This window comes from Myotis davidii, unplaced genomic scaffold (genome assembly GCF_000327345.1).
Source record: "Myotis davidii unplaced genomic scaffold, ASM32734v1 scaffold27, whole genome shotgun sequence".
Lineage (NCBI taxonomy): Eukaryota > Metazoa > Chordata > Mammalia > Chiroptera > Vespertilionidae > Myotis > Myotis davidii.
Window position 1 is genome coordinate 2,416,465 of NW_006297821.1, and position 21,610 is coordinate 2,438,074.

Consider the following 21,610-nt stretch of genomic DNA (forward strand, 5'->3'; position numbering starts at 1 on the left):
AGCTCCAAGCCTGGACACCTGGGCACAGCAACACGGGAGCTCCTCTTCCTGCTGGATGGCAGCGCTGTCGCACACAAGGCCTGTGGGGGGCATGGCGGGGCAGGCCTGGGGCAGTAGGTCTGGCACAGACACACACACATGCACACACACACACACACACACACACTCAGAGGTATCTCTCCCAGATCCCAAGAGCCTATCTCATACATAAAGTTGGACTGTCACCTAATCTCAAAGCCAAGTGTCATACACACCTGCAGAGTCACAGACACACGTCTCCCCGACACTCTCCATTCTCACTCACAGTCTTTCTCACACAGTCTCTCACACACAGGGCCTCTCCCAGATCCTCATCCAGGCCCTCATTTTATACACAACCTGCAGAGGCAGGTCATCTGTGTCCCTTTCTCTCCACCAGTGCCCAGGGGCCTGCCTCACACCATCCTCTCTGCCCCTCCCCAGGATGCCCTTGTCTTGGCCGTGAAGTCCCTCCCGTCCCAGACTCTCATCAACCTGGCCACGTTTGGCACAGCAGTGCAGCCCCTCTTCCCCGAGAGCAGGCTTTGCGGTGATGTGAGTGTGGTCCAGGAATTTGGGGGCCTAGTGGAGATGCTCAGCTCAGTGCACCCAGCCTGTGCCTTCTCTCTGCAGGACGCTGTGAGGCTCATCTGTGAGAGCGTTGAGACCCTGCAGGCTGCGGGAGGCCCCCCAGATGTGCTGGCTGCGCTGGACTGGGCCCTGAGGCAGCCCCAGCACAGGGCCCACCCTCGGCAGCTGTTCCTGCTCACTGCGGCCTCACCCGTGGCCGCCACTACCCACCAAACCCTGGAGCTCATGAGGTGGCACAGGGGGGCGGCCAGGTACGAGGGGGGCAGAGACAGGTGACTGAGATGCACCCCCTCAGAGGCTCTGAAGGTCACACTGCCTCCCTTCCTTCCTCAGGTGCTTCTGCTTCGGGCTCTGGCCTGCCTGCCACCAGCTGCTCCAGGGTCTGTCTGCCCTCAGCAGGGGCCGGTCCTACTTCCTGAGGCCTGGGGAGAGGCTGCAGCCGCTGGTGAGCTCAAGCCTGGGCCCTCTTCCCTACTCCCCAAGTCCTTCTCCCAAGTGACACTGAGGCTGAAGCAGACCCAGTCCCGTTGTGGGGTCTCCTGGCTTCTCCCCCACTCCAATCCCTACTCCCCCTTGAGATGCCAATCAGGGGAGGAGCTACAGGTGTTGCTGTGGGATGCATCAGGGGGCTAAAGGTGAGGGGAGCACAGCTTCAGACCACCCCCAAATATTATTCTCAGTTGTGTCCTGGTGCTGAGTCATAGCCCAATAAGCCTTTTCTCATTCACATGGTAGAGCTCAGGCCAAGAGACAGGCCAAGCCCGGAGGCCTGAGCTCTCAGTCCCCTTGCTTGTTCCTGCCCCCATTCCTTCTCCTGACCCCAGCCTGACCCTGCTCCCCTCAACCAGAGACGAGGCAGATGGGAAGGGCAGCCTTCCTGCTGTCAGCTGAGTGGCACCTCTCTCTCTCCCATGGCCGCTCCTCACAGCTGGTGCGGGCTCTGCGCAAGGCACTGGAGCCGGCTTTGAGCGACGTCTCTGTGGACTGGTTTGTGCCAGACTCGGTGGAGGCCCTGCTGACGCCCCGGGAGATCCCAGCCCTCTACCCCGGGGACCAGCTGCTCGGTTACTGCTCACTCTTCAGGGTGGATGGCTTCCGGCCTCACCCCCCTGGGGTAGGCCTGGGCTGGGGTGCGGACAGTGGGCCTGGGATGGCTGAAGCCCTTGCATCTCTTCCAAACCCTTCCTCCATTTCCCGTGCCACTCTGCCAACTCTCCTACCACCTCCAGGCCTCCTCAGAGACCACACTGGGCCCTCCAGGGTGACTGCCACCTGCCTCCTCTTGAGTCTTCCACTGAGTTGTCCTGTAAAGTGTAGCCCTGGGCTTTTACCACAGGTCACTCGCCACTCAGACACAGAGAACAGCTCCAGCATTTGCTCTGAGGTTTTTGTCAAAATTTGCTCACTCCTTCCCTCAGTGCCCTACAGAAGGCACCATCCGATTATTTCCTGTAACATTCAGGGACAGGCACAGCACAGTCTAGATCAGTGGTTCTCAACCTTGCTGCACATTAGAATCACGTGGGAATCTTTTTTTAAAATCCTAATTTCTGGGCCTCATCCTGTGGAAATTCTGTTTCTTTGTTATGGGGTGAGGATCCCATACTCTGCCAGGTACTAGCCATTTGATTTTGGGCAAGTCACTTCACCTCTCTGAAGACCATTTCCTCAAACAGGTTTTTTTTTCATAGGGTTGTTGTAATTCGAGGTCATAATACTAGTATACATGCTCTTGGTAGAATATGGGACACATCGGAGTTAGAGATGTGGCAGTTATTTTTATTATGAAAAGCTTTCTCTCTTTAGAACTAAGCATGCTTCTCCCTCTTTGATAACGGACTGTTTGCCTTTTTGCCTGGTTGCCGGGAAGCTCAGGGCCAGACCGGACGCTCAGCCACAGAAGCTCTATTAACCCCGTGGTGAGCATGGATGCTTCCTCTTCCGGAGAACTGGGCTCTCATTTCTGGTTTATTAACTTCATTGCCTCTTGCCGTTAGCCATCTTAGGTCCTGTTTGGAAAGAGGTAGCATAGAGCTACAGTCTGGCTTTCCCCCAATGACTATTCCTCTCTAGGGCCAAGAGCCTGGCTGGCAGAGCTTGGGCGGCTCCATGTTCCCATCCCCAGAGGAGGTGCCTTCTGCCACCAGTGCTGGCACTGAGCCCACTGGCACCTCAGAGCCACTGGGAACAGGCACTGTGCCAGGAGAGCTGTCCAGTCCATGGGCTGCTGGAGACTCAGAGCAGAGTGAGTGCTGGGTGTATGTGTGTGGCTGTGCTGGAAGAATGGGCAAGGGGAGGGGCCAGGGCTGGGTCCATTCTCCTGCCTCCCTTAGGTACTGATGCTCTGACAGACCCAGTCACGGACCCCGGACCGAACCCCTCTTCTGACACAGCCATATGGCGTCGCATCTTCCAGTCCTCGTACATCCGGGAGCAGTATGTGCTCACTCACTGCTCCGCCAGCCCGGAGCCAGGCCCGGGCTCCGCAGGCAGCAGCGAGTCCCCTGGCTCCCAGGGCCCTGGCTCCCCTGAGGGCAGTGTTCCCCTGGACCCCCCCTCGCAGCAGGGCTGCCGCTCCTGCCCCCTGCCGCCACCCCCACTGGCACCAGTCAAGGTGAGATTCAATCCACATCCATTTACCATACATCCAGCAGCACTTCTCGGCCATCTGCTGTATGCCATACATGGTGCAGTGGTTACATTGAGTCTAGCTGAAGAGCTGGGTGGGTAAATCTATAATGATGCCATGCAACATACAGGGATGAGCACAGGGACACGGTGCTATGGGGACTTAGAGTTCAGGTGACTAACCCTGTCTCAGGGAGTTGGGAAAGCAAGAGCCATATCTGGAAAAATAAGTAGAAGTGAGCCAGACAAAGAGGGACAGGGCCTGAACAAAAACAAAGACAAGTAACCTCCAGTGAGAAATAGTGTGTAGAGTGACATGACTGGGCGGGGCCGGGGGCCATGGGAGCCTGGCCGTTTCCTAACTGCCACTCAGGGTTTCAGACAAAGGACATGTGGCCAGTTGTGTGTGTATGTGCGATGGCCAGGAGCTCTCCATTCCTTGGCCAATGGATCCCCCCTGTCACATGCAGACTGGGGCCTTGAGTGCTGAGGAGCTGAACCGTCAACACAGAGCGGCTCTGGCTGGCCGAAGCCTCTCCTCACCCCCCGGCCAGGCGAACCCAGTCCCTGGCCGTCCCCGGCACCCCTCTCTGGGTGCAGCCCCAGATGGGCCAGGCCCTGAGTCGGGGCAGCAGCTGGGACAAGGCCTGGATGACTCAGGTAAAGGTTGGATGCGAGTTGGATTCTGACACCAAGGAGGCCTTGGGAAGGTGGAGCCCAGGGCACACACCGCCTGTCCCTGCCATTGTCTCCTCAGGAAACCTGCTCTCCCCAGCGCCCATGGACTGGGACATGTTGATGGAACCACCCTTCTTGTTCACGGCTGTCCCCCCTGATGGGGAATCCGCACCCCCAGCAGTGTCACTGCCTCCACAGGCTCCACGCTGCCACGTGGTGATCCGGGCCCTGTGTGGGGAGCAGCCTATGTGCTGGGAGGTGGGTGTTGGGCTGGAGACACTCTGGGGGCCTGGGGACGATGGCTCCCTGCCTCCATCACCCCACGAGAGAGAAGGTGCTTGGGACCAAGCACTCCACCGGCTGACAGCAGCTTCTGTGGTCCGGGACAATGAGCAACTGGCTCTCCGAGGGGCTGAGACCATGGCTGACTGGGGTGAGTTGCTGGTGGGCCCAAGGGGCCTGTATGGGGCAGAGGGGCAGAGGTATGGGTCTGTTTGGTCACTCTCTATACCTCACCTTGCACATAAACAGTTTGAGATGGCTCATCCACATTGACAAGGGGAAAAATTAAGCAGGGCAATGGGATAAAAAGGATAACAGGAAGGAGAGAATGAGGTTTTATTAAAGACAAGAGGCCTGGTGCATGAAACTTGTGCACTGGGGAAGTGGGGGGTGGGTCCCTCAGTCTGGCCTGCGCCCTCTTGCAGACTGGGAGCCCTTGGGGGATGTCCGACTGCCACAGAGGCGGGAGAGGCTCCTGCCACCGCCTCTGCGCTCACCAGCCATGAGCCCAGCTTCTAGCTGAGTGGTGCTCCCCCTGTGGGAGCACACTGACCACTAGGGGGCAGCTCCTGCATTGAGTGTCTGCTCTCTGTTGGTCAGTGTGCATCATAGCAACTGGTGGTTCTGCAGTTTGGTTGATTTGCATACTAGCCTTTTATGCCTGTGGGGTTGAGCCAAAACCAGCTCTCTGACATCCCCCAAGGGGTCCCAGATTGTGAGAGGGCACAGGCCAGGCCAAGGGACCCCACTGGTGCACGATCGGGGCTGGGGAGGGGCATGGGAGGTTGCCTGCCAGGGAGGGACCATGGAAGGACTCCAGAGCATGTCCAGCCCATATTGCTCAGGCCTGATTGGCTGGACCCCAGCAGCAAGCTAACCTACAAGTCAGAGCATCTGGCCCCTGGTGGTCAGTGCACAACATAGCGAGTAGTTGAGCGGCCTTAGCATATCATGCTTTGATTGGTTGAATGGATGACTGGACACTTAGCATATTAGGCTTTTATTAGATAGGATGCACACCATAAGGTTATGTGCCTTTGCAAGTATGCGACCCAAAATTGGCAAGCTTCTTAGCAGCCAATAGAGGGAAATGAGATCTTGTAAGGATTTCTAGGGCCCATAACATAAAAACAAATGTCATTCAGGAAGACTGTTAAAACCAAATAAAGTTAAAATTTCAGTTCCTCAGTTACACTAGCTACATTTCAAGTGCTTAATGGGTACACATAACTAACGGCTACCATATTGAATCATATAAATATAGAACATTTCCTTCCTCACAGGAAGTTCTATTGGACAGTGCTGAAATGAGCGGATGGAAAAGGCGCTGGTCCATGCTTCCTGAGTGGTGTCCAGAATGTTGAATTTCTGGGTGGCCAAGAGGCCTAGCCCTGCTATGGATTAAGGCAGCGGTTCTGAACCTGTAGGTCGTGACCCCTTTGGCGGTCGAACAACCCTTTCACAGGAGTCGCCTAAGACCATCCTGCAAATCAGATATTTACATTACGATTCATAACAGTAGCAACATTACAGTTATGAAGTAGCAACGAAAATAATTTTATGGTTGGGTCACATCATGAGGAACTGTATTTAAAGGGCCAGAAGGTTGAGATCCACTGCCTTAAATGAAAATTAATGCATCATAATAGAAAAAAAAAAGACGCTGCATAGCCTTTCTCACTGATGTTTCTAGCTCTCTATCCCTCCCGCTTCCTCTCTGTAAAAAATCAATAAAATATATTTTTTAAAATAAAGGGCCAGAAGGTTGAGAACCACTGGATTAAGGGTTCAGCTTCACCACTTCTTGCCACAGTTGGAGAGTTCAAGCTGGTCCTGATCCTGAGAAACTCTACTCTGTTCAAAAGTGCACAGAGAAGCTTGTGGGAACAGACATTTTTTCTGTGAAGCCCTAAGTAGAGGGTGGGTGGTGGGAGTGCACCCCCTCCTGGTCAGCAAACTGCTCCTTGGTTTCACAGGCCATGCCCGGAGGTCCTGGCTCCGAGCCCTTCAGACAAGCAAGGTCAGCTCTGCCCCTTCCTGCTTCACCTGCCCTGTAGCTGTGGACGCTACCACTAGGGAGGTCCTGCCCTCAGTGCTGCAGGTGCGGAGCTCAGGTAGAGTCCCTCCCAAGTGACCTCTCAGGTGCTGGCCCTCACCTCTCTGGCCACACGCCCAGACAAACCTCAGCCCCGTCTTCTGTGCCCCTGCAGAGCCAGTAGAGCCCCCAGGCACCCCTCCCGCCTCTCAAGGCCACCGAGATGCAGCTCTGCCCACAGTTGTCCATTGTAAAGGTAACACTCAACTCTGGGCAAATGGCAGGGAGCGCCCGAGCTTAGGGGTCACCACTGACACTGACTGGCTCCATTGCAGGCCTTCAGGGAGGCTCTCTGGCAAGTGGCTCACATCCAGACCAGAAGGACAACTCCACGTCTGCTTTGGAGGATCCTGTAACCCCTACCCGAGGTCCTCATACCGTGTCCCCTCAGCCGCCTCTGAAGCTCAGCCTGGGCCATCGGAAGCCCAGAGGCCCAGACAGCCGTAGACTCTGCAGCCCCAACACAGGCCAGGCCAGTGACGGCAACAGTGAAGGCAGCAACCATGACTACTTGCCCTTGGTGAGGACTCGGGAGGTGGAGGGTGGTGTTGCCAGGGCCAGGGCACGGTCTCAGCTCACTCCTCCCCCCACCTCCTCTCTCCTCAGGTGCGACTGCAGGAGGCACCTGGCTCCTTCCGCCTGGATGCACCCTTCTGCACTGCGGTGCACATCCCACAGGAGCGCTTGTGCCGCGCCTCACCCTTCGCCGTGCACCGGGCCAGCCTTAGCCCCACTTCAGCTTCCTCTCCCTGGGCACTTCTTGGCCCTGGTGTCAGCCAGGGAGACAGTGCCACGGCCTCCTGCAGCCCGACCCCCAGCTCAGGCTCCGAGGGTCCAGGCCAGGTGGACAGTGGGCAGGGTTCAGACACGGAGGCCTCAGAGGGGGCAGACGGGCCGAGTGGTGCTGACCTGCGGGGCCGGACCTGGGCCACAGCAGTGGCACTAGCGTGGCTGGAGCACCGCTGTGCCGCTGCCTTCGGTGAGTGGGAACTGGCAGCAGCTAAGGCGGACTGTTGGCTGCGGGCACAGCACTTGCCCGATGGCCTTGACTTGGCCGCGCTCAAGGCTGCAGCCCGGGGTCTTTTCCTGCTGCTGCGTCACTGGGACCAGAACCTGCAGCTACACCTGCTGTGTTACAGCCCGGCGAACATGTGAAGGCTGCCCACTGCTGGGGTGGCGCCCCCGCAACAGAGTCAAGTCACTGCCACCCGGGCCGGCTTCTCGGTGCCGGGAAGGAGTAGGTTGGTGCCAGCCTGCCCCCCACTGCTTCTCATCCCCTTCCAAAACCCTTCATCTCCCACAGAAAGTGCCTGCCTGTGCTCTCTCCCACTCCTTCTACCCCCTGCTCCTTCCCCTCTGAACTCTGTACAGTGCGGTAAAAGAGGAGAGAGCCACAGCCCCCAAAACCTATGCAATAAAGTGCCTCTTAATACCACCTGAACGAGTTCTTTATCTGTCGCATGCATACCCCTCGCTAGTTGGTCTAGGCACCTCCATGTAGGCTGCACAGAAGTGGACTTGGTAAGGTTTATTGGGAAGGGCACAGAGTCCATCCACGTCCAGCATCCTGAGAATGGGGCAGAGGTGGTCTCAGTGGGCTTTCTTGCTGTGCTGGACGCTCTTGGGGAAGGGCTGGGGGCCCAGCCAGAGCTGCAGCAGGATGACAGCATGGCACACGTGCAGGGCAGCAGAGCTGCAGGACGTGGATGGGTATGTGTTCCAGGAGAGCTCGATGAGCCCCAGCACCAGCAACCTGGAGATGAGAAATAAGCTCCAGAGGTTGTCCAGTTTCTAGGCCCCAGCCCCTCCATGGTCCCTAATCCTAACCCTTACCCCCCTCAGGCTGTCCCAGCCGGTACCTGAGTAGGTGTGTGAGCCAGCGTGCAGGTGTGGCCCACAGGAGGTAGGGCAGTGTGTGGAAATACCAGACATAGAACTGGTAGTGGAGAGAACGGCTGAAGCAGATGCCAATGAAGTTGGAGGTGAAGAGGGTGGAAACGATCTGTATGCAGTGGTCAAGGCCAAGGGCAAGAGCAGAGGGGACGGGCTGGGGGTGGGGTCAGGCAGGGAGGTTCCAAAGCAGAGGGGGAACAATTTTGGGATCAGATCGCCCCCTGGCTCTACCATTCCCAGATGCGTATCTTTGGACAAGTTTCTTAACCTCTGGACGTGCTCCTCAATCTAAGGTGGAGAGTGATACCGAGGGCCATAAAAGCCGAATGAGTCCATCGTTCCTAGCTGGGTGACCTTGGTAAGTTATTTAACCTCTTAAAGCCCGAATGTTGCCTCTGTATGTGAGGATAATAAATACACCTTCCTGTATCAGGGTCTCCTGTGAGCTTTAAATGTTAGAATGTACATAAACCTCTGAGCACAGCACCAGGCAGAGGATGCACACTCATAATGATAACTCAATGATATTTAAAATTATGAATAAACATGCTAAAATACGTAAATGCTCAGCACAGTGTTTGGTACAGAGCAGGAACTCTAAGAATAAGCCCTGTAGCTCTTACTGGTGCCTCCTTTTCCCTCCCCAGGTCACCAGCCATCCAGGGCCACCTGACCAGGGACCCTGTCTGCACCTGGAGAGGGCAAGACTTACCTTCCCATGACTTAAAGGATATGATTGGCTGTGAGGGGCTGGGGTGGAACCTTCCTTTTGGAGGGATCCTTCAGCAGCGACAGGATACTTTCCCCTGTCCTGGGGAAAAGCCATTCAGACATTTACCAAGCTCCCATCATGGGCCATGCTCTAAAATTCACCTCCATGAGCTCAACATCTCCCCTAAGCAGCCCCTAAGGCCCAGGCCCTTCACTCCTTCCCCTACATCTGCCCTTGGCACTGCTCCCCTTTCTCACCTGTGCCACCTGCAGAGAACAAAGAGCAAGAGCAGGGTGAGGTGGGTGGCCAACAGTGCCAGGTGGAAGGCGCGATGCAGGAAGAGGGTCTCGGGGAGGAAGCGCCAGTTCACTGTCCAGCGGAAGAGAAACTGGCGGCCCAGGTCAAAGGAGCGGGACAGGTACCCGACGGGGTTCTCCAGCAGGAAGGGCAGCCCCAGCACCACCTGTGATGGATGTGACGTCAGCAGAGCTGCACAGGCTCACCCCAGCCTCATACTAGTCAGGAGAGTGGGAATTGGGTGTAGGTCTCAGAGGTTCCTTAATTCCCGAGGACTCCTCCCCCACCTCCACCCCCAACCCCTCCCCTGTCAGAGCCTGGGGCCAAAGAAGCTGAGGAGGCAGGTAATGACAGCACTTTAAGTCATAAATGGGCAGAGCTAGAAAGGCCCTAAGAGATCATCTAGTTCAACAACCTTATATTACAGAAAAAAAAACCAACCCAAAACAACCAAACAAAAAAACACAAAGCCCAGAGAGGTAGTGGATACCCAGTCCAGAATCAACTCCAAAACCCTTGCCCCTTGGCTGTGAGGAAGTCCCAAGGAAGGAAGCGGGCCATCTTTAAAAAGGGGTGAGGCAGGAGTACCTGTAGGACGGCACAGATGCCCAGCTTGGGGAGGGCCCCACGGAGGCCAAATTGTGTGAGGAGAAGGAATAGCAATCCAGGGGCAAAGAGGAGCACGTTCATCTTCACAGAGACTGCCAGGCTAGGGTGTGTAGAAGAGATAAGGGTGGAAATCAGCTCGAGGGCTATGCACCCCCACCACCACCATCACAGCAACTCCTCCCCTCCACCACCAAGTTCCAGGATAGCTTGGTGTGCAGGGCAGCAGAGCCGCAGGACGTGGATGGGTATGTGTTCCAGGAGAGCTCGATGAGCCCCAGCCCCAGCAACCTGGAGATAGGGCCCACACTCAGAACTGCGGGAGCGAGGGTAAGGGAGCCTGGGGGGAAGCTGGGGGTAGGGAATAGATACCTGATCTCTAAGCCCAGACTGAGCAAACAAATATATACTGAACAGTAAGAATATTAATGACCAACTCCGGTACAACTCTGTGTATTGTGGGTTGGAGGGGAGACTTTCTACAGATCCTGGGCTCACCTGGTGGGGCCTAACTCACCCACATTGTCTGGCCACTCCCTTGCTGCAGAAATTTGGGGGAAAAGTGATAGAAATACAAAAAGTAAGAAAGGGGACCAGAAGGGAGGGATGCTGACCTGAAACAGCAGCAACCCCAGCCCCAGCGCTGGGCCAGCAAAAGGTTGATACTGAGGAAAAGCAGCGCCATGGCCACTGGGTCATTGAAGAGCCGCAACACAAAGATGGAGTGGACACGGTAAGAGGCACAGCACATGAAGAAAAAGACGAAGGGAGGTACCTACGAGGTGGGCACAGTGGGAAGAAGGTCAGCTCACCAGCCCTGAGCCATCACCAAACCTCAGCCCTCCCAGGGTGGAGACCCAGGTCCTGGTACTGTGGACTCACCTTGCAGGTCTGGTGGTAGATCAAAAAGACAAGCAGCAAGGTGGCCAGGTAGAGCACAGCAAAGATATGCTGGGCCATGCGGATGTCAGTGCCATGGCCAGTGACATAGTATAGCCCCATAAAGATGTACACAAAGCCGGCTGGGTATCTGAAAGATGAGAGGGAACATGAATCTGGGTCAAGATACCCCGCCTTGTACCCTGGCATCCAGTCAGCCCCCCTCACATTCTTGCTGAACCTGCTATCTGCACTCACACAAGAGGTCCGGTGTCGCCCTGCAGTTGGGTATAGTCGTAGGTGCCGTTGATGACGCCCTCTACCTCAGCCATGTAGGCCTTCCAGTCAATCTCTGTATCTGGAAAAGGAAAGGATGGTGTGTTACTTCCAGATCCTAAACCTGTCTGCCCCCAACACCTCCAACCCATCGAAGCACAGAGTTCCAGGTCACCCTCAGGGCTTCTATCACAACCCCTTACCTAACTGCCTACTTGACATTCTTTGGGTGAACCCAGGCATCTCAAACTCAACATGTTTATAATTGAACTCATAAGCTTCTACTCTAAATCCGCTCTCCTTCCTGAGTTCCATGAATGGCACCATCAACCTCCCTGTTGCCCAAGTCACAAAACTGAAACTTCCTTCTCTCTCATTTCCAACCCCTAGTTACTATGTCCTGTCTATTCTTCATTCTACGTATCTTTACTGTCTCATCCTTCTCTACTGATATAGCAACATTTGGGCCTACCATAATCTCTAGCCTCAATGATGCAACAGCTTCCTTATTAGGTGTCCAGCTTCCACTTTCCCCTCACCACAATGTATTTGCCACCCTGCAATCAGGAGCTCTTCCTATAATAGAAACGCATCATGTCTCTCTGCTTAAAATCCTTCAATGATTCCCTAAGGCTGTTAAGATAAAGACCAAACTCTGTTGCTGCCATTTTAGAAGAGGAACCTATGAATTATTGAGCTCAGGATGAGCGAGCTAGGAAGAGCAGAGCTGGAACTGTAATTCATAGGATTCTAGATTCTTAACCACTAAGTATGCTACTATCTCCTTAACACAGCTTACTGGCTCCTTTATATTCTGGTCTCAACTTCTGCAATCTCATTTCAGTCCTGGCCTCACTTGAGTTCTATGTTCCAGCTCTAAAAAGCCTCCAGGTCCAGCGGGCACGGCTCAGTGTAGAGCATCACCTATGATCCAGGAGGTCTTGGTGTGATTCCCGGTGGGGACACATGCCCAGGTGTGGGCTCCATCCCCAGTGTGGGATGTGCAAGAGGCAGTAGATCAATGACTCTCGTCATTGATATTTCTATCTCCCTCTCTTTTCCTCTCTGAAATCAATTTAAAAATATAATAAAAATTAAAAATAAACAAACCCCAGAATTGAACAGATGAGACCCAGCTGGGGAAGTGACATATCCAAAGCCACAGCGACAAGCAGCAGCAGCAGCAGGACATGAACACAGACCCAGGTCTTTGCCATCCAGCTGGTTTGCTTTCTTAGCCTGCCGGGCTGCACCTTCAGGGCAGAGGACCAATCTCTAGGATCGCCCCTTTCGTCACGGGGGCGGTGGGTGGATTAAGATCGGGTTTGGTTTTCTGTGGAGCAGGCTTGGAACTTGGGTAAAAGATGTGGGTCTGCAATTGGTGACTAGGCGGACCTGGGGTGGGGTCTGAGCTCCGAATCTGAGTCCAGGTTTGAGTTGGGCGTTCGGGTCCACCTCCCTCCCGCCTTTTCCGCGCCCCTCCTCTCCCCTCCCCCGCGGCGCACTCACATGCCACCCTGTGAATGACCCAGAAGGTGATGCCCACCTCCGCCAGGCAGAGGCAGGCAGCCACCAGCAGCGTGTAACGCGGCTCCAGCAGCAGTAGACGCCGCTCTTGCCAGGCGCGCCGCAACCATTGTCCGCAGAGTCCCAACAACCGGGGCGGGGGTCCCGCCCGGGCGCGTTTCCGCACGCCCGCGGCCATCTTGTCGGTGCACCGTTCATGTGGGCCCGCCACCCTGGAAACCGGACCCTTTGGCACTTAGGTTCCGCTCTGCGCGCCAGTGTCCTAACCGAGTTGCCAGAGTCCTTATTTCCTAAATGTACTTCTACATAGGTCTCTCCTGATGGACTGCACGTTCCCTACGACCAGGAGCTAAGATGGATCGAACATTTGCCCAGAAAAACAACCCCCTCCCCCTCCTCCCCATCTCTCCCGGCCCAGCATAACGCTTCGCCGGTGTTGATAATATCTGTGTTCATGCCTGTGTCCACGCCCCTCCCGCCACCCCTCCGGGTGCTCAAAACGGGGAAGAAAAAAATCTTTCACTAATTTTCATATTTAATGTAAGGAGCCTGTCAAATTGTAAATATGAGAAGGGACAGTGATGAACCAGAGTGAGTCTGACGCTCTAAGTACAGCCGGAAGCTTCCGAGTCTGGACGACCTGATTAACCAGCCGGAAGATTCTTCTAAGAGCGCTTAGCAGAGGACGGAAGTTCCACGTGTTTATGTTGAGCAACCTCACTGGGGGGCGGAGACTCAAAGGCCACGCCCCCTAAGATATTACCATTCAGACTGGCTGCCCAGGGGAGCCAAGCCCCGCCTAAAGGTGCCGGCCGACTGCCCTCCAGGCCCGGCAGCAGCAAGCATGGCCTCTCCCGGGGCCCCCGAACCCCGGCCGGAGTTACCGGAGCAGAACTCCGGGTACCGAGAGGTCCAGTACTGGGACCAGCGCTACCGGGACGCGGCCGACTCTGCCCCCTACGAGTGGTTCGGGGACTTCTCCTCTTTCCGTGCCCTCCTAGAGCCGGAGCTGCGACCCGAGGACCGTATCCTCGTGTTAGGTGGGTAGTCCCGGCACTGCCCAGCACAGGTGGAGCTGGCGGGACCGGCTTCGCCTCGGCGCCCCCGTCCGCTTTCCTCGCGTCTGTCTGCCCCTGACTGAGGATGCCCAGATCAGGAGCCAAGATCCAGTACCTTCAGAACCTGGAGTCAGTTCCCTGTCCCCCCACAACACGACAGTCTCTCTGAGTCAGCGTGGTAGGTGAGCCGGGGCCCCTCGGAAGGAACCGCGAGCACTGGAGAGCTCAGAGGTCTAGGAAGTCCCTACGCTAGTTGGCTCTATGACTAGGACAGGTCGTAAACTGAGCTTCGGAGTCACTTCTAGAAATGGAACTGCGAGCTCAAGTCGGATAAGGCACATGCAGGCACCTCGAGCGCAGTGCATAGCATCTTTCTGTTTGCGCCAATGGGCACCGGGAGCTGTTGTCACCTGGAGAGAGTTACCACTTCCCGAACTCGGAAACTCGGTCTGATGCCCCGCATGCAGTGAGGAGGACAGCGCCCTCCGAGGTCAGAGGGGATATTGCAACCGAGATTGGTGAGATTCCAGGAAAGAGTACTAGGACGCAAGATGGGGCTTTGTCCCAGTGCCAGCCTTGGGGGGGCGGTCTAGAGAAGTTGGATTGAGCAACGGGTTTCCTTCCAATTATAGTTTTTATTTTGGTATTTGTAAAAGCATTTATATGTTTAAGTGAAATATTTCATGTGCTCGCTTCGGCAGCACATATACTAAAATTGGAACGATATAAGATTAGCATGGCCTCTGCGCGAGGATGACACTCAAATTTAAAAAAAAAAGAAAAAAGTATTTCATATACATGTCATCTGTAATACAGTATATGAAAGGTATAAACAGTAAATCTAATATGTATGTGTATACCATACTCAGTTTGAAAAATAGAATATTCCTAAAACTAGAAAGGAAGTATAACCTAGTGCTTAAGAACTTGGACCCTGGAGGCAGCTAATTCTGTTGGAATCTAGGCTCGTGTAATCTTAGCTGTGGAATAATGGGGAAAATCACAGAATCTTAATGATGTAGTCCTGGAAAAAATACTTAAATTTCTGTGCCTCCATTTTCTCAGCCTTTAAAATAAAAAGATACTCCGTATTACTTATTTACTGGGTTTTAAAGATGATTGCATGAGTATGAAAGATACCCAAAACAATGCCTGGCAAAATAAAAAGGCCGATGTATATTCAAGGTTTCCTGTGTAGTCCTCCCAAACCTCCCCCCCCCAGAAGTAAAAACTCAAATTTTATGCTTTTAAGCCATTACATTTATTTATAGATTTACCGTAGATCTAATTTTTTAAAGCTTTAGTGTGCATCAAAATCACCTGGAAAGCTGGACCCCATCCAGGGACAGTTTAAGGTATGTCCTAGGAGTCTGTAGTTTTAGCAAGCCCACAGCGGATTCTCATGCTGAGAATAATACTGCCTTAAAATCTCCTAGACAGGAAGGTATTCTTTTCTGGAGAGGGGAGAAAAGTCTAAAAATAGAAAAGGAAAACTTTCCAGACATTATTCCCAAGATCTAAAGAGAGAACCCAGCCCAGCCTGTGTGGCTCATGGTTGAGCATTGACCTATGAACCAGGAGGTCACAGTCCGATTCCTGGTCAGGGCACATGCCAGGGTTTTGGGCTCAACCTCCAGAGGGCATGCAGGAGCCAGCTGATCAATGATTATTCTCATCATTGATGTTTCTCTCTCTCTCTTCCTCTCTGAAATCAATAAAATATATTTTAAAAATAAATAAAAAGAGGACCCACAACTTGGGAAATACCTATGTTACATTCCACTTTAACAAACAAGCTGAGCACCCGGTAGGTGGTAGGAATGTGCTGGGTGGGCATTTTCTAACTTATTTAATATTTATGACAACACTGAGAAGTGAGTAATAAGTATTACTAGACTTACTGTAGATCAGGGGTCAGTACTATTTCTGAAAATGGCCAAATAGTAAATATTTATGGCAGTGATGGCGAACCTTTTGAGCTCGGCGTGTCAGCATTTTGAAAAACCCTAACTTAACTCTGGTGCCGTGTCACATATAGAAATTTTTTGATATTTGCAAGCATAGTAAAACGAAGACTTATATTTTTGATATTTATTTTATATATTTAAATGCCATTTAACAAAGAAAAATCAACCAAAAAATGAGTTCACGTGTCACCTCTGACACACGTGTCATAGGTTCGCCATCACTGATTTAGGACTTTGTGGGCTATACAGTTTCTCTAACAACTAGTCAGTACTGATGTTGTAGTAGAAAAGCAGCTACAGACAGTACCTAAATGAATGAGAATAGCTATATTCCAAGAAAACTTTATTTACCAAAACAGGTGGCAAGCTGAATTTGGTATCCCCTGCTGCAGGTCATTGTCTCAGGCTGGGTCCAGAAACAAATCCTAAGATTATGATTCGTCTCCTAGTTATTTGTTAGGGATGTGCTCCCAGAAGAAATCAGTCAGAGAGTGAGGGAATAGGGAAGGAAGAGACCAAGCAGGATTGTGATCACAGGCAAAAGTTTCCCTGAGGGTAGTTCAGCCTGAAGAGTCACAGATGCAAACTGTCAGAATCGAGCACACACCAAAACCTAGACACACTTCAAGCGGATCTGATCAGAGCACAGACAGTGTCCGCGGTTGTCATGTAGCAAGTAAGTGGTACATAAGGGTGCCACCTGACTCCAGAGCTTCTGCTGCTGCACCATGTTTATGGGCATAGAGAGTCATCTAGAACTCAGTTATAATTAGTAAAATGACTAAAGATGGAATGTCACAACTGAAGGTGAGTGGACCTCTTGAAAACTGGTAGACAGTTTCACGTAGTGGTTTAAGAGCTCTGATTCTGGCGTGAAACAGGCCTAGATCTAAATTCTAACTCTGCCACTGGACTATGTGACCTTGGGAAGTTTCTTATATACTTTGGGCAGCCTCAGTTTTCCCATCTAGAAAATGGTAATGATAATAGCAGTTACCGTCTATGTGAAGGTAGTGTGAAGATAAACTGAGATAATGCTTAGAAATGCTTAGCAGAGGGCCCAGTGTCCAGTGACTCTTAGCTATCATTATTATTATTGTTAAAAATGGGAATTGGAGGGGCAGTTTATCACAGACCATTCAGAGGACAGAGAGCACCCTGCCTGGGAACTTGTGTGTCTGGTCCCTATGGCTACAATATCCTCATAACAGATGAATGCATGTGGCTGTCCTAGCTTTGCCGTCATTATACATCTCTGATTCTCCATGTTCCTCAGGAATCTTATCATAATTTGGCTTCAATTTGTATTTTCTATATATAGAGAAGGGACTGACCAGAGGATGGACTGTCAAGTCCCCATGGTGGCTATTTTTCTCGTTATAAATTAGTGAATTGGCATTCTGGCTGACACCTCCTTCTCTTGGTGTTGGGATAGCATCCACATAGCTCTGGACTCCCATGTGATGGGTTCTTGAGGCTGGCTCAGTTCTCTGGGCTCTACTTCCCTAAGGCTCCACCTAGGGAGGCAGGGGCCTTCCCAAACCCCACCTTAGTTGCTAGCCCCAAATCACTGAGGCAGCAGGATCAGAAATCACTGCTTTGTAAGCATGACTGGCCCTGTGGTCAGATTTTGTTCTTCCTTCATCTTTAGTGAAGTTCTCTTGGGAGATACCATTCCTTTACGGAGGGAAATAAAGGAAGGATATTTGCCAGCTGCCGTGGCTCTGGTTGAGCGTCAACCAAGGAACCCAGAGGTCACTGGTTCAATTCCCAATCAGGGCACATGCCAGGGTTGTGGGCTCAATCCCCAGTAAGGTGCATGCAGGAGGCAGTGGATCAAGGTTTCTCTCTCATATCAATGCTTCTTTTTCTCTCCCTCTCCCTTCCTCTCTCTGTAAGAAAATCAATAAACACATTTTAAAGGAAAGGCGGGGGAAGGATATTTGCGTCTGTCTATAGTTGGGCAGATCTCTGCAGGCATGAGGTCAAGTGTAGGGTGGTAAGGATTTGTGGATCAGAGAACCCAGTGGGGTGACACCTGCACTGAGTTAGGGTCTCTTGTTCAGCCACTCTCACCACCCATCCCATGTAGTGTATCTACCAGAGCTTGCTGTAAGGAAGCACACATTAATTTTTTTCAGGTGCGACAGTCTGCCTGAGCCCCGGGGCCTGAGAAAGAACACAGGAGCCCTACCCGGTTTGGCTCAATGGATACAGCATTGGCCTGGGGACTGAAGGGTCCCAGGTTTGATTCCTGTCAAGGGCACATGCCCAGGTTTTGGGCTTGAGCCCCAGTAGGGGGTGTGCAGGAGGCAGCCGATCAATGATTCTCTCTCATTGATGTTTCTATCTCTCTCTTCCTCTCTGAAATAAATAAAAATATATTTAAAAAAATTTTTAAAAAAAGAACACAGGAAAGGTCAGCTGAGGACCAGCCAGCATCCTCTGGGTGCTCTGGCCTGGTACCAAGCCCTGCTAGATTAGGGCTATTCCCACAGCTGATACTGTGATCCTCTTAAAGACACAAATAGGGATTAAAGGCAATCTAATCCCAAGAGCTGGGCATCCCCATGTGGGGCCAACAAGGGCTGTCATCCAGCCCTGGTCTCAGGCTGAGACTGACCACAAGAGGGCCTGGAAGAAACCAACAGGTCTTCGAAGAAAGCCATGCTGTCTGAACTATGGATCGCATCGGTGCCTCTAACCTCCACCTAGTCTTTCACCTGACCCAGTCCTCTTTGGGACTGTTTTTCAGGCACTTCCCACCAGTATTATGATTCTTCAAGACTGATTGGTTTGTCAGCTTCCCTGAAACCCTTGCCCAACCCCCCTGAAGTGGGGACAGGGATCATCCTATGTGCTCCCGCAGCCTGTCCCTATTGAAACACTCATCACATCACATGGCAATTGCCTGATTACACATCTGTTCCTCCCACCAAAGCATGAGCTCCTTAAGGTCAGGGACTCTTACTCAGCAGAATACAATATGTAGTGCTCAATTGCGCATTAAGGAATTACAAGGGATCAGCTCCACTGTGTCCCCACCTAGCTTCCCTTTCACTTATTAACAAAATAGGATAATAACCCCTAACTTGAAGTTTTCCTGAGGTTCTCTGGGAGGTCCGGTATTAGGGTAATATTAATATCCTAATGATAACACTATGAACCTAACGATGCCAATATTGTCCCATTCTGAGTCTGAGAAAACTGAGGCTCAGAATTGAGTGACTTGCCAACGCAGTGTGACTAGGAATATCAGAACCCAGACCTTTGAACTACGTTCAGAGCTTCAGCTGTTTTAGGTCTTAAAATTCAGTGCAGCTTATCCTGCATGCAGGCTTGGTCTTGTTATCTTCCTTTTTCTGAATACGAAACCCAAGTTCCTAATTCACGCATCTAGGAATGACAGAGCCGGGATATGTGCCCACGTCTGCATGACTCCAAGCCTCATGCTCTTTTCTGTACCGCACTGCTTCTTCCTCAGCACAGGAGGGTTTGGGCTGTGAGAAAATGGGCCAATTGTGGATGGATAATTGGGGAGGGGAGAATCAAAGCTAACCTAGCTCACCTAGCCGTCGTGGCTCAGTGGATGAGCGTCAATCTATGAACCAGGAGGCCACGGTTCAATTCCCGGGTGGGGCACATGTCCGGGTTGCAGGCTCAATCCGCAGTTTGGGACATGCAGGAGGCAGCCAATCAATGATTCTCATTGATGTTTCTATCTCTCCCTCTCCCTTCCTCTCTGAAATCAATAATAATAAAATAATAATAATATATATGGAAAAAAATAAAAGCTAACCTAGCTCTTTTGCTACCCACCTTTTCCCACCCAGGCTGTGGAAACAGTGCCCTGAGCTACGAGCTGTACCTTGGGGGCTTCCCTGACGTGACCAGTGTGGATTACTCATCAGTAGTGGTGGGCGCCATGCGGGCTCGCTACGCTCATGTGCCCAACCTGCGCTGGGAGACCATGGACATACGGGCACTGGGCTTTCCCAACGGTTCCTTCGATGTGGTGCTCGAGAAGGGCACGCTGGATGCCCTGTTGGCTGGAGAACGGGATCCCTGGACCGTGTCCTCTGAAGGGGTCCACACTGTGGACCAGGTGCTGAGTGAGGTGAGGGAGCAACAAGAGAGGAGAGCAGACCAAGAGGTGGGGGTGAGGGGTTGAGGTTTCAGGAGATTGGATGAACTTCGAAGCCAGAGGAGGCGTGGTTTGGAGCAGTCACTTTCAGGACTGTGGCTACCTGAATGAAGGGGAGAGTTACACTGGTCAGGATTATAGGAGGCTGGAGTGGCCAGCTGCACAGAGCTACTGGGATGCCGTAGGGATGGCATAGCAGCCAGGTTCCAGAGAGGTAACAGACTGAGAGGGAGGGCAATTGGCAGGAAAGCAGTACCTCCTGGCCTGACATCACTCCCATGCTCCTACCTGTCTAGAATATAGCCCTACCCCATGGCATGACTAGGGACACAGAAGGAGGCTCAATTTGCCATGGAGAGCTGGATGTAGAGTAGTATCTGGGAGGTCAACTGGGACAATACTGACCTTTGAGAACCTGAAGATGCAGTCCTCACCATTGGCTTCTCTGTCTGCCTTGCAGGTGAGCCGAGTGCTGGTCCCTGGAGGCCGGTTCATCTCGCTGACCTCTGCTGCCCCCCATTTTCGGACTAGACACTATGCCCAAGCCCGTTATGGCTGGTCCCTAAGGCATGCAACCTATGGCAACGGTTTCCACTTCCATCTCTACCTCATGCACAAGGGCAAAGAGCTGAGTGTGGCCCAGCTGGCTCTTGGGACACAGATCCTCTCATCCCCCAGACCTCCCACCTCACCCTGCTTTCTCCAGGACTCAGATCATGAGGACTTCCTCAGTGCCATTCAGCTGTGAGGCCAGAAGCATGGTCCTTGAGTCCTCCTTACCTTTCTGCCCTGGACTCCTCAAGTTGTCGTAATTCCTGACTCAGGGCTTAGGGTTGGGTCCATGGTGCTCACATCCCAGGGGCCTGATGCCTAAGACAGAGCTGATGAAAGCAACCCCACATGAAACAATATAGCTCAGGCTAAGTTACATCTCAAATCACAGGTTTCTGGCTTCTTGGGTTTCTCAGATCTCTCCTGGGCTCCCCAAATTCCTCTCCCACCATATGGAATCCACCACAGCCCCGCTGCTTGCCAGCCAGACTCAGAGACCTGCATCCCCAGGGCCTGTTGTTGCCTCCCCATCCCCTTCAACCTGGATTTATCCACAGGAGGCTGCAGACTTTGAATCTAGATTGCTTTACAATTCTGACCCTAACTCCAGCCCCAGCTCTGGTGACCTATCCTGTTCTGGTTGTATATTTACCCAAGAATGCTACATTGTAATGTTCTCGGGCAAGGCTGCCTGCTGTGTTTTCTTGGCAACTCTTCCCTGCCAGCAACATGCACCTGATGCTCAAGTACCCACTCCCCTCCCCAAAAGGGACTAGAGCCATTTTTGCCTGACCCCTGAGCAAACCGAAGCAATAGCCACACACACACAGGGAGGTCTGTGTTTATTCACACACTCCTGGTACAGTGAGGATGGAGGAACATTTACAAAGGACACCCCTGGGTGAAAACATCTCTAGGGCCACAGGTGTCATCCAAGGGTGCAGATCAGTCCCCATTTGGGTTCCCAGGGGCAGGGTGCAGGGGTCCAGGGTAAAATCAGACCTGGGCCCTTGGAAGGTGATACCTGGAGGGGAGGGGTCTGCCAGAGAGCCGCCTGGGGTCGGGCCTGGGCAGACTGCCACATGTTGGTTACCATGTTGGGGGCTTGTCCATGCCCACCCTCAGCACTCGTCCTATCTGCCAGGCGCAGAAGAGCAAGGACGAGACCGAGGGGGGAGGGCACTAATCATGAGGGGAGCCAGTAAACAAAGAGTCGGATATAAAAATACAAATGTGCTGAGGAAGTCCCTTAGAAAGAGGCCGAGGCTGGGGTCACGCCAGACAGGGGTGAGGGTGAGGGGCGGCCTGGAGGGCTGGGCTCAGGTGGGTGGGAAGCTCATGCAAATACGCAGCCAAACATCCCTGGCCGCGCGGTCCGACCCGGCTGGCAGCCAGTCTGCAGACCAA

General features: G+C 52.8%; 3 protein-coding genes across 5 annotated transcripts in view; 2 read left to right on the forward strand and 1 right to left on the reverse strand.

Annotated features, from left to right (window-relative positions):
- VWA5B2 (von Willebrand factor A domain containing 5B2) overlaps positions 1-7,729 on the forward strand; it is a gene marked incomplete at its 5' end in the record, with an annotated part of 19,718 nt that extends 11,989 nt beyond the window's left edge. Inside the window, 13 exons of the mRNA XM_015570432.1 lie at positions 3-78; positions 463-573; positions 652-860; positions 943-1,054; positions 1,538-1,723; positions 2,683-2,854; positions 2,943-3,223; positions 3,708-3,897; positions 3,995-4,348; positions 6,174-6,311; positions 6,408-6,488; positions 6,568-6,812; positions 6,899-7,729. Of these exons, the coding sequence (XP_015425918.1) occupies positions 3-78; positions 463-573; positions 652-860; positions 943-1,054; positions 1,538-1,723; positions 2,683-2,854; positions 2,943-3,223; positions 3,708-3,897; positions 3,995-4,348; positions 6,174-6,311; positions 6,408-6,488; positions 6,568-6,812; positions 6,899-7,447 (2,704 nt within the window). The remainder of the gene's footprint in view (positions 1-2; positions 79-462; positions 574-651; positions 861-942; positions 1,055-1,537; positions 1,724-2,682; positions 2,855-2,942; positions 3,224-3,707; positions 3,898-3,994; positions 4,349-6,173; positions 6,312-6,407; positions 6,489-6,567; positions 6,813-6,898) is intronic.
- A 76-nt stretch (positions 7,730-7,805) lies between these two features.
- ALG3 (ALG3, alpha-1,3- mannosyltransferase) lies at positions 7,806-12,691 on the reverse strand. Of its 3 annotated transcripts, none has more exons than XM_006773625.2 (9): positions 12,502-12,691; positions 10,938-11,037; positions 10,683-10,830; positions 10,415-10,575; positions 9,783-9,903; positions 9,155-9,360; positions 8,920-8,996; positions 8,152-8,296; positions 7,806-8,045 (listed from the first exon to the last, which is right to left on the reverse strand). In XM_006773625.2, the coding sequence occupies exons 1-9, from the start codon at positions 12,590-12,592 to the stop codon at positions 7,883-7,885; spliced, it is 1,212 nt and encodes a 403-aa protein (XP_006773688.1). In that variant the 5' UTR covers positions 12,593-12,691; the 3' UTR covers positions 7,806-7,882. The 3 variants fall into 3 exon arrangements, with proteins under 3 accessions (XP_006773688.1, XP_006773687.1, XP_015425896.1); XM_006773624.1 differs by having other exon boundaries at positions 12,465-12,685; XM_015570410.1 differs by lacking the exon at positions 12,502-12,691 and adding an exon at positions 11,159-11,360.
- Positions 12,692-13,231: 540 nt separating this feature from the next.
- On the forward strand, positions 13,232-20,588 carry LOC102766967 (endothelin-converting enzyme 2-like). Its single transcript, XM_006773626.2, has 3 exons — positions 13,232-13,522; positions 19,341-19,624; positions 20,112-20,588. Exons 1-3 carry the CDS (start codon positions 13,327-13,329, stop codon positions 20,397-20,399), a joined length of 768 nt encoding a protein of 255 aa, XP_006773689.1. The 5' UTR covers positions 13,232-13,326; the 3' UTR covers positions 20,400-20,588.
- Positions 20,589-21,610: the final 1,022 nt, after the last annotated feature.

Bases quoted from the DNA above. Each gene is read 5' to 3' on its own strand.
- ALG3 (XM_006773624.1), bottom strand. From the start codon at position 12,660: ATGGCCGCGGGCGTGCGGAAACGCGCCCGGGCGGGACCCCCGCCCCGG. The intron at 11,038-12,464 runs GTGAGTGCGCCG...TTCCTTTTCCAG, and splicing joins GGTCATTCACAGGGTGGCAT to ATACAGAGATTGACTGGAAG. The intron at 9,361-9,782 runs GTACTCCTGCCT...CATCCATCACAG, and splicing joins GCATCTGTGCCGTCCTACAG to GTGGTGCTGGGGCTGCCCTT.
- LOC102766967 (XM_006773626.2), top strand. From the start codon at position 13,327: ATGGCCTCTCCCGGGGCCCCCGAACCCCGGCCGGAGTTACCGGAGCAG. The intron at 13,523-19,340 runs GTGGGTAGTCCC...TTTCCCACCCAG, and splicing joins GGACCGTATCCTCGTGTTAG to GCTGTGGAAACAGTGCCCTG. The intron at 19,625-20,111 runs GTGAGGGAGCAA...TCTGCCTTGCAG, and splicing joins TGGACCAGGTGCTGAGTGAG to GTGAGCCGAGTGCTGGTCCC.